Source organism: Parasteatoda tepidariorum, chromosome 10 (genome assembly GCF_043381705.1).
Source record: "Parasteatoda tepidariorum isolate YZ-2023 chromosome 10, CAS_Ptep_4.0, whole genome shotgun sequence".
NCBI classification, from domain to species: Eukaryota; Metazoa; Arthropoda; class Arachnida; order Araneae; family Theridiidae; genus Parasteatoda; species Parasteatoda tepidariorum.
Window position 1 is genome coordinate 2,087,988 of NC_092213.1, and position 12,111 is coordinate 2,100,098.

General features: G+C 35.0%; 1 protein-coding gene across 1 annotated transcript in view; it reads left to right on the top strand.

Annotated features, from left to right (window-relative positions):
* Window positions 1-12,111, top strand: part of LOC107451842 (peroxidase) — a 49,330-nt gene that overhangs the window by 36,555 nt on the left and 664 nt on the right. The window contains exons 11-13 of the mRNA XM_043049793.2: window positions 2,775-2,963; window positions 4,506-4,675; window positions 9,500-9,602. Of these exons, the coding sequence (XP_042905727.1) occupies window positions 2,775-2,963; window positions 4,506-4,675; window positions 9,500-9,602 (462 nt within the window). The remainder of the gene's footprint in view (window positions 1-2,774; window positions 2,964-4,505; window positions 4,676-9,499; window positions 9,603-12,111) is intronic.

Below are 12,111 nucleotides of genomic sequence, written 5' to 3' on the forward strand. Positions count from 1 at the left end.
CTTGTATTTTTAAATTTAATTCATTCAACTTTGCCGTTATATCTGTCAGAAATCCGAGGTCGATTAGCCAATCCTTATTTTCTAATTGCTCGTAAAATTCGCCTCTTGATGCAATAAATTCCTTTATTTGTGGCAAAAGCATGATAAACCGCTCAAGTATTTTACCTCTGCTCAGCCACCTCACTTCAGTATGTAAAAAAAGATCTGTGAACTGAACGCCCTCATCTTCTAAAAGTTATTTAAACAATCTGTGCTGCATAGTTCCAGATCTTATGGAATTAATAATTTTTGTTGCTATCGTAAATACGTGTTGAAAATCGATTGTTTTTGCGCATAACATTTCCTGATGTGTGAAGCAATGATAAGAAATAAATTTCGGGAATAAGGAATCCTGTCTACATAAGGCAATAAATCCTTTTTTCTTACCAGTCATCGCTGGTGCCCCGTCTGTTGTAATTGACGATAACTTTTGCACAGGTAATTTTACATCTGTTATATACTTTTTAAAAGTAGAAAAGATATCTTCTCCTCTGGTGCTTCCCTTTAATGGCAAAACTTTAAGGAATTCTTCTTTTGTTGTAAAATCAGAAAATACTCTCTTCACGCAAATTGCTAATTGTGATATATTTGTCACGTCTGTCGATTCATCCAGCTGTAGCGTAAAGAAAATACAATTTTCCATATCATTTGCTAATTCTGCCTCCAAATTCTCCGCAATTACTTCAATTCTTCTAGTAATAGTTCGTGCTGATAATTGCAACGTGTTTATAGCTGAAACTATTTCCTTTTTATTTTTAAATTCTTCAAAAAGTGAATCAGCAGCTTCTAACATGGTTTATTTCACTAATTCTCCATCTGTAAATGGTTTTTCATTCTTAACTAGCAAATGCGATATTTTATATGACGCGATCGTTGCTGCTTTATGTTCTTGCAGTGGTTTAGTAAAAAAAAAACTTTGCTGGTTAGTTAGTGAAGATTTTAAAGAAATAATTTTTTTTCTTCTAATTTCAGAGTTCATTGGATAGTCACTATCAAAATTGGTATGAAAGGTCTTAAAATGTCGTTCAATATTACTTTTCTTGGGAATCGCAATACTATTATTACACAACAAACAAATACACTTCCCTTTGTAATCAACGAAACAATATAGATGTTCCCATTCATCGTTAAAATAATATGTTCTTTTTCTTTTACATTTATCCATGAAGGGTGTTAAAACACAAAAAACTAGAACTATAACAACTCTATTTTAAAAAGAAACACAACGTTATTAAACTTAACAACGTTTATTATTTAAAACATAACGAAAGCATAGCAACGAAGCATTATACCAAAGATAAACAAACAGAAGCTCAAACATAAAAGCAAACTGAAACTGAAACGACAAGTTACAATACAGTCACAGTTAACCTAGCTGATGCGTAGGAAACTACATCAGTGGCGAAACTAGATCACCCATCCAAACTAGATCACTGTTTAATTTAGGATCCAGTTCATAGCTTTCAACAAAGGGTTTTGAAAGAAAAGAATTATTTCGGATTACTTGGTAGTTTTAAATGCACGGTCTACGCGTGGTCTATTCGAAATACGATCACTCACTAACAAAAAATACGCGCGTGTTATTAGATACGCTCAAGGTTAGCAAACTGCTAATCTATGCATAATCCTAAACTCAACTGATTACTTGCTGTATATCGCCGTTTGACAAGAGTAAGTAAATCGCTCTGGCTATCATACATTTACATTATTCCATTGAGGGCGCATTAAAAATCGATCGGGGGTGCCATGGCGCCCGCGGGCGCCGCGTTGCCTACCCCTGCTCTAAAGTATAATTTATTCTTCCATATGTACTTCATATTGAAATATCGCCTTCTTCCAGTTTCTTGAACATAGCTATTCATATTGAAATTTTATGCTCACTTACTTTCTTAGAATTGAATAAAACTATATCAAAAACTTCCCATACATATCGATATTAGATTTCAACAAACCGAATGCAAAACTTGCCCGTTTTACCGTACCTAGATTTTAGAATCTAGCGTTCCAAATTTAAACTTAATATGCACTGTGAATCACAGAAATAATATTGAAATCTTGCCTTATACGATTCTTTTTAAAATCTAACAGGCCATGCAAAAATCTAATCTGCTCAAACTTTTTACAACTCAACAAATTAATCTTGCCATGACCTAATTTTTAGCAGATTTATGAAAAAAATCTTGTCTGTATCGAATTTCACTGAAAAACGCATGTCTCGTGTCAATCTTATATGCATTCATTTTAAAAAGATCGAATGAATCATAAATTTTTCTACCATGGAATTTTTTTAAATCGAATGAAATATTTTGAAATTAATCTTGTAGCGAATTTGAAGTAGGATTTATAGAATAAAAATTAAACAGTCCGTCAGTTAGTCATGGATGGGTGGTGGGAGTCGTGCGCTCCACCATTGCAAAACCAACGGCATAATTTTGGTAATAGGATAACCTTTAATATCCAGCCAAGCGGGGTACCCATCGATCTGAAGCTGGGTGGGTGTCTCAGGATCTGACGTCAGTTCTTCGCTCAGTGCCTTTCACCGCTCAGCCATCACGGCTAGAATTTATAAATTACATTGGATATATAGAATACCTTGAATTTATAGATTAAGGAGAATTTACAGACACGATTGGAGTTTATTATGAATCCTTTGCTCTTCCAAATTATCAATACCTTTAAATATGAAATCGTTTCAGAAGGAGATTCAGAAAAGCTGAACTGTATTTTTATTTCAGGCCACCAGGCGGGACTTATGGGGATGATATGGCAGCGCTAAATATTGTCAGAGGAAGAGACCACGGACTACCAGTTTATATTGATATGGTAAAGAATTGCTCAAATGGGAAAATCAAGATAACAGAATTTTCCGATTTATCGAAATTAATGACTACGGAAAATATCCGTTTGCTCGAGAGCATATATAGGTGAGTACAGTTTTAGATCAATTTTATTTGAAAGTTTTACTATCCATTCAAGACAGGTGAAAAAAGTGCTTCCCTATGACCAGTTTGCTCAAAGAGTACTCAATGGACCGGGCGATTTTCCCTTAAAGCCGAATTTCATTCAAAAATTTATGTAAAATCATTACCACAATTAAAAGTGCAGAAATGCATAATTTATTATCTTTGATAGTACTTGAATATTCTGTAATAAAATGTCCTCGATATTTGCAATAACAATTGCACAACTGACCCAAACACACACAAAATACTATTTAGCAAACCTCAAACTGCAGATGCCAACAAAAACCTATAAACACTACAGGCTTTCTCCACTCCGTCAGGATATATTTTATTTTATAACCGTCGTTGAACAGCCGAACCAATTTTGGGTTTACGACTAATAATGCTCAATTCCGTAGTCTTGTCATTTTAAATCCAATCCAGGAGACCAGGGAATTTCTGGATCTAGTATTGAGAGAAATTTGCCTTCGTGGAGGTCATTTTAATGGAACCAGCCCGCATTTGGGTGACATGGAGAGGAAAAACCAGGAAGCCTCTAATGGTTAACCTGAAGGTAAAGGGACTCTAACCTATGATCCGTCTACCACTGAGTATATTTTACGACAGCACTGTGGTCGGTGTGAGCCGGGTGTGAAATTCGTATCGACTAGCCATCGCTGCAATTCGAGCCCGGTTCATTTCATTGGAAGGCGAACGCATTATCCCCTGAGCCGTCACGGCTCCCCTGAGAATATAAGAAAAAAGTCCAAAACACAGTCATTGACGTGCTTCATCCTCTCGAACGAAAGGAAAGCTTGCATTTATGTAAATACCCCAGATCAAGTTTTTTTTTAAAATACCCGTAAACAAAAGAGCATATTGAGGGTCAATCCTCTGTGTTCGAAATTCAAACGAACTTCAACCGCCATTTAATATTGTTTAAAAATTGAAATGAAATTTTCCTTATTGAATTCCCGTCCTTGTGATCATGCTGACTCCTCTCTGAATGAATACTGATTTCAGGTTTTCAATGTCTCCCTTCCTTAATTTTCTCTTGTGTGCATGTACCAGAAACAGGTTTTCATTAGTTACGTTTACTTGCATATAGTGCCGCTTTGAGGAGAATTCCTCCAGGCTAAAAGTCTGGGGCTGTCTGCTACTATGGTTACATACGAGAGCAAATTTCTAATGACGATGAAATGGAGGAAAGAAGGTGTCGATTGGTTTACTCACGTCGACCTATGTCGAGATTAAGACAAAACTATGCACCCCACACCCCTACTCGAAGTGTCCTTTTCTCGTAACCACAGCATCCGCCACTATGCGCGACGGGTGTCTGGAGGAGTTCTCCTGAAAGCCGCACTATACTTATTATCTTACTAGGATTTTGTTTGTATCACCAGCTTGGAGCAGCAAAGCCACATCCAACTAGTATACCTTGCTTCGATAGACCTCAAATGGACAATGACATAATTATTCGAATGTTTTTATCTAGGAATGTTTTTATTCGAATGTATTTCCTAGGGACGTGCGGGACATAGATCTATGGGTTGGCCTGATATTAGAGAGAGAATTGAAAAATGTGGTCACGGGTCCAACCGCTGCCTGCATATCATCTGCCCACTTCCATCGTATGAAGTATGGAGACAGCTTTTTCTTTACCCATGAAAATGGAAGGTATCCCTTCACTAGAGGTAAATAAAATTTATTTCATTCTTCTTTTATACGACAAATTCTAATATAAACTAAGAATCTGCATTTATAAATAATTATGAAATAGTTGTTACTCTGAATGACGGAAATGGGTGGTTGTTGACTTCCAACGGTGAATGTTGATAATACCGTAGTCTCTTTGGTAAATGTCCGAAATATATATACTAGGTCTAGCGAAGCGCCACTATCCAGTATGCCCTACACTGACGCTTTTTTAAGGTCACGTGCCACTGCTCGATACTCCGAACACTAATTTTTCTCCTAATATATCCTCAGCAGATATTAAAATAACGAATAAATATAATAATATCACGGAATAAATTAATATCAAGTCGGATATAACAAATTCTTCGGACATTCCCCAAAGCGACTATGTGATTGTTGACATCCTCTTAATTTCGGTCACTCACGGTAACACAGCATATATATATATATACACTGAAGAGCCAAAAAAACTGGTATGCCTGCCTGATATGGTGTAGGGCCCCCGCGAACACGCAGAAGTGCCGCAACATGACGTGGCATGGATTCGATCAATGTGTGAAGTAGTGCTGGAGATAATTGACACCATGAATCCTGCAGGGCTCTCCATTAACCAGTGGGAGTTGGAGGGGGTGAAGATATCTTCTGAACATCACGTTGCAAGGCATCCCGAAAATGTTCAATAATGTTCATGTCTGGGGATTTGGGTTGCCAGCGGAAGTGTCTAAATTCAGAAAAGTGTGAAGGTTAAGTGATGTTTCTTCTAATCTATCGTCTGTAAGTATTAAAATATTGAATAAATATAAATATATCAAATAAATATAATATTAACGAATGAATTAATATAAAATTGGATATATCAAATATTTCGGACATACACCAAGCGTCTACGTGAATGTTGACATTCTCCAGATTTCGGTGTTTCACCGTAACATACATATATATATATATATATATATATATATATATATATATATATTTGAATGTGAAGTAAACAAGTTTCAGTTTATTATAGTTTTCTAGAAATATTGTTCCAAACATTTGTTATTTTTAAATCTTCTTATATAAGTAAACATATATTTATTCCTCAAACAAAGTTTTCCAACAATCATCCTGACTTTAAAAATGTAGTCTCCTAGAATGCTACAGATATTATCAAAACTGCTATGTCAAAGTTGGCAGCCCTAATTTGGGAGCATTTTGTAATGGAAACGTCTGGTTCATGATTGTCTGCTGCCTCTGGTTGCGTGTCGACTCTAGGTTTACATTCGTGGGAACTAACCAGCTGGTGTTGCATGGAGTGCTTTAGATGCTCNGTTATATATAGATATATATATTATAACAGGGCTACATCCCTGTTATCATTGGTTACAATTGAATCGTGAACCAATTATTCCTTCATTAGTTTTATTTACGGGTATCAGGGCTAGAAAAAACTCAGAAATTTTACCCGTCCCCGAGGACGGCTTGTCCAACAATGTACCCGTCCTCATTTGAAACTAACCCGTAGCTTCTAAATAAATAAATATATAATTTTCTCTTATTTTTTACATTTATATAAATTGCACAATGAATTAGTAGTTACTAGGACTACAAATACTAAGATTACATTGCACAGTAATAAAAGAAATACTAGGTTACTAGTAACCTTGCATTTCTTTTATGAAATAATTTATTTCTTCTATGAAATAGTTTAAATGACAAAGGTCAAGTTACCTGGAATGTCAATCTATCCGAGGGTACTGCGATTTTTAAATGAATCTAATACGACGTTTGCCAGTTCCACAATCAAGCCAATGATTTACAGAGGTTTCTGCACAGAAATCTGAAACGGGTTTTCCATTTAGGTAGATGTTCATAATTGCGTTTAACGCTTCTTGTTTAAGACCAGTGCGTAATGTGCTTTTTCGTCAGTTCATTGCTGCAAAGAACCTTCCAACTGCAGCAGTTCTCCCAGACAGAGAAAACATCAATTCCACCATGAGCAGTATGTTGCTGTATTGTGGGTCACTTTGCTGCATTAGGTCTTTATAGATAGCTTGGACTTGGAGGGCTGAAGTTTTCTGGTGTTTAACGATGTTATGTATTTTAAATTTTAATGACACCCATTCTTGAGAAAACTTTTCTTTATCTACTCCTTTAAAAAAAGCAAGTAAAATGTTCAAGTAACATCTGCATGTTTTGGTTGCCAAAAGATTTCAGATGGCCACTCGGTGAAATCAAATACACGAAAATACGACACAGGAGGTTCTTGCAGCTGTTTGAATCTAGTATCTAAAAATTCAACAGTACTATCAATAAAATCAGCTGCAATTATGGGATCGATATCCTCATCACAGTTATCTATTAAATTTTCATGTTCCCTTTGGTAAAATCCCGGCTGAGATTTCAGTTCAACTAACTGTAGATGTGCAAATTCAAGTTTGCTGGCAGCTTCAAATATTAGTAGATTTTCAGCTCGATACATCTCGGACAAAATGCCAATAATAGATAAAAAAATCCAAAAGAAACAATTGAGTTTTTTTTTAAATTTATCCGATCTCAGAGTCTTCAACAATTTTTTTGCAGTAGCACTTTCTTTTTCGCTACGTTGAGCAATGTCTTTCAAATGAAGTAAAGTGGCTTCGAAGTTCAAAACCAAAGATTTTAAGGCTCTAGCTTGACTAGCAACCCATCTAATATTTTGTAGTCCTCCGTATTTCAACAATTTTATTTCCAGCATTTCAGCAATCTTAGCTAGTTCCCTTTGACGTTTTGGGGACCAGTGGTAAAGGCTGAATACCTGTTTAACAGTGGTGTCAAATATAACCATATAGTATTTCTTTTTCTTTGTGGTTTCTAACATGTGGTTTATGCAAGGCACTACTATTAGATGTGGATATTTTACTTTAAACATTGCTTGAACTCCATTATAAAAACCCATATTTGTTGCAGCTCCATCTAAATTTAACCAACCAGTTTTTTTTCTAACTCTGATTCAGAAAGGCCAATATCCAATTGACCTTTTAAATTGCTCTTACAGATTCCTTCGCTGTCAGCATTATCCACTGCGACGAAACCTGCCAATTTTGTCACTGATTCACCATTTTGGACGTATCTCACATAAATAGCTTCCTTCTCAAGAGCACTTCGATTTGTTGATCCATCTGCTAGATCTGTTATGAAATTTGCTTCATTAACTTCATGAGCTAACTCACTCTGCAATGTGTGAGCAATAGAGAGAAATAAAATTTTTGCGTGCATGATCATTGAAATAATCGTGTCCCAGGTCTAAAGTGTTTTTTATTTGCAGTTCACACAGACTTTTAAATTTTGAAAACGCCAAGTTTTCTTTCACAATGTAGTAAGCTGTATTAAATAACATTTTCATTTTCTCAAAATTAGCAGAGTTCATTTTTCTGATTGCTACTGCCATCGCCGTTTTTGTAGGATTGGATTTAGCTTTTACAGTTTCTTTGCATTTATTATGACACTTGCTGACATCATGCGTGTTCTTTACGGAACCCTTGTGCTGTTCCACCTGCTCCATTTAATAAAGGGCTTTTTTTATCCGCTAAATTAGGGACTTCTGTGCACCACTTACAATACGTTTTTTGTTCTTCCTCACGGAACTCCACCCATGGAAATTCTTTTTGCCAAATCTCTAGAAATGGTCGCTTTCTCTTCTCTTTGTCGTAAATTTGATGACGATTTTCATTTTTTTCAATATCTTCGGATGGACCACTCTTTTCTGGAATAGTTTTCACCTTTTTATTGGTATCGTTTCCGATTCCGCTAACAAAATAATTGCTAATGCTTTGCCGCCGTTTCATCTTTTTGCCGTAAATAATGCAAGCGGAGTCGGGTCGCTTTCGTTTTCGCTTTTTCAGAACCAGGGAAGGGAGACAAGAACTTTCGAGATGACGAGTGACTGTGACTCAGACTGTCAGAGCAGTAACTCGAGGAACTGCGCGCCAGGATTTGAGGGCCATGATTGGAGGCAGCAAGGAGAAGTCAACAGTAACGTCACGAGCTGGGTGGTACGTGATCAGAGGAATTGTTTATTCTTTCCTTAGAAGTCCAAATGCACATGCACAGAGCAACTTTTCTTTTGTTTACCAATAACGTCAGCATGGGCATTTGGTCTGACGAAGGAATTAACGGGATTTCGAGATTAGAGGGTCATTTTAGAAGTGAGGTGCTAGACTCTAGAAAGATAACAAAAATTTAAAATGTATCACAAACATTAACGGGAAAATGGCCGTCCGCGCGGACGTCGGATTCGAGAAATTCGTTGACCGCGGAGGATTTTTCACCGCCGAGGACGGGCGGTTTTTCGAGCCCTGGACCACACATTCCTTCAGGGTATAATCACTGTTTGTGCCTTCGTCATAAATAATAACCATGATGTTTAAGGTTGACCATTGCCCGGTACTCTTTGCACTGGTTTTCTTTAATGTTAAGAGACATTGCTCGGCATTCCCTATACAGACATTTATCTTATTTGTAAATTCGTAAGTCCTAATCTTATTTCAATTAAAAAATGAATGTAATAATACCTGAAAAACATTAAAGAAAATGACAACCTCTAAGAGTTGAAATGTATTTGAATATATTCTAGAAAAGAAGTGTATTAATTTCTATTTCCACTCTCTGAAATAAATTCTGTTTGCTGTACAGGCAAGTATTTTGTGCCTGCAATGGATCTAAAAATTACACTCCCAGATCCTGGAATAGAAGAGCTTATCTGAAACTGTACTGGTGTCTGAATAATGTCACATAACATTATATACTATTCTATACTATTTTATACTATACTATATTATACTATATAATGTTTTCAGCTCAACTGAGGACTATTAGGAAGTATTCTTTATCTCGTTTCATTTGTGATACTACTAATCTTACTCAAATTCGCAAATATCCTCTAACTTTACCAGGAAACAGGTAAGCACTCTTTAATTTCTCAAATAAAGTAGTCTATAAAGTATAATCTAGGTTTCTTGTTTCGCTTTTTTTTCTGTTGGATCAGGCACTCATCAGATACTATAACTAGTCTTGTTCAAAATATCTTAATTTTGAATGATATATAAGCTAAATTGGGCGTATACTTTTTAACTGTCTTTTTTTTAAGTTGTTTCTGCCAACACGAGCAGCATGTCATATTATTGCTTATAATTTTAATCTAATTAAAATTATATGCTATAAAACTAATCTAATTAAAATAACAAACTATAACTGTAAGCTACTGTAATAAAACATTACGCTGTAATCAATTATTACAACGCAATGTTTTTTCTTTGAAATCATTTTTACTTTATTCTCCTTTTCGTCTGATAAGTCTAAAAATTGGGAGCGTATTTTGAAATGCTTCAAACATGTCAACTGTTATTTCCTATTTGTATATTTTTGAATCGAATGAAGTTATTAATCAGTTAATATCTTACAGCTTCAGATTTTAGGGATTATTTATTTAATTAGTATTGCAGCCTAATGAATACAGAAAGTCCAAATTTTTCCCGTTCTGCTGAAAGAATTTTTCCGAATATTGAAACTAGGTGCGAATGTTATCTTACGTAATTGAAAATGAAGAGATTTTGCAGAAGTTAAAAACGCTAACGTAGTGGAATCGATCATTTTAACTTAGATCCTTTGCTCTACAGTGAGCAGAAAAATCTGGCAGATTATAAATTTTGATGAATTCAGCGATAAAGTATTATTATTATGAATAATATTTAAAAAAAATCGCATTGATTATTTAACTTTTTTTAACTAAACTGTGTAGTTAAAAAAACACAATTTTGATATAGGGAAAATATATCTAGTTTCTTATGGAACTAGTACAATTAGACAATCATAATGTTAAACAGAAACCAATAAAATTATTTCTTTATTGAATAAACCATTGGTTGTAAGGTCACACGGTTCGTCTCTAGATTTCATCAATACATTTCATATTTATCATTACATACAAATTCCTATTCCATTCCCATGTTTTTAGTTCGAAGGTAGATTTAAACAGAAAATAACATTTAACAGCTATAAACAGCGTGCTTGTAGTTTTGCGTTTGCAGCGCAAATCACGCCAACATAACGTAAAGAAACGTAGCATCTAAAATAAACGGAAACATGAACATGAAATGTCTACACATTAATAATTCATTTACGAAGGGGAGCGTACGAAAGCAAACGAAAAAATTGTAAAAAGTGCGAAATCTCCCTATTATTAAAAAAAAAAATGGGGGGGGGGGTTTCTAAATCCTAACGGCAAAAATATATTTGTAAATTAAAGGAAATATATCTAGATGATATAACATCGATATATTGCAATGGTGGACATCATATTAAGCAAGTTTTGTAAATAGGAGCTAGTAACATATTCCAAAATATTGATAATAATGTGTATACGTTTTCGATAAAATAATTACTCGCTAACTGGTGATGTTATTTTTGTTTAACTTTTTATGCTAGATAAAGTTCCAATTATTTCTTCTGAAATAATTAATTTTTATAGATTTCTTCTGCATATTTTTTGATACAAACTGCACGCAAATGCTAACTTTAATTATGAATACCCTGTTTATTATGAAAAATGTTCACACATTAATAATTCATTTTTCGACTTTTGTAAAGCCCTTATATATATAGATTCTATTTTAGGAATTCAAGGTTGAAAACATACCATTGAAATATAAATAGATTTATATTTCAAAGGAAGAGTTATTTTTAGAATCGTTCCCTTTTTCACTTCCATATAAGGAAGCAGTAAATGATTTTCCTTAATGCGTAAGGTTACAAGGAATGTACGAAGTGTGCCTTTTTACCTCAAATCTGTGTTGGTATAAAGCGTAAGAGCACAAGTTTTTGCGTGTCCTTTTCATCATGATGTGATCGTGATAAGCTGTGCCGGAATTGTCCGGAGTCTTGGATGTGGGGACGGCATGAGTGGTCGTCTTTGAAAATGAGAGACACTGTATTTTAACAAAACATCTGTAGTGCCAGTTCCGATCTATAGTGCAAGTTCCTGTGCTGTAAGCTGATCTAGCTAGAAATCCAACCAGATTATGTAAGCTGCAAGTTAGACCCCGTGCGAATTTCCCTAAGACACGAGAGAGCGTTGTGGAACTAACCAAAAGGGAGACGCTTATGGATTCCAGAGAGGAGTAGCAATGATAATTTTCTTTTAACTTCACGAAGACGAACTCATTTATTTTGGTGTTATTTATGTGTTTGTTTATCGTCCATCTTTATGTAAATTTAGCGTTTAATATATGTTTTGTTAAAGTACAGTGTCTCTCATTTTCAAAGACGACCACTCATGCCGTCCCCACAAAATCAGAAGTGGTTTCAAGAACAAATTGATGGTGAAGAAATTAGATTGAGAAAAAATTGCTAGTAAAAAGAAAATTATTGGCGAAAAAAATTGGATGCCGAATGGTTTCATTCTTGTGAAAGT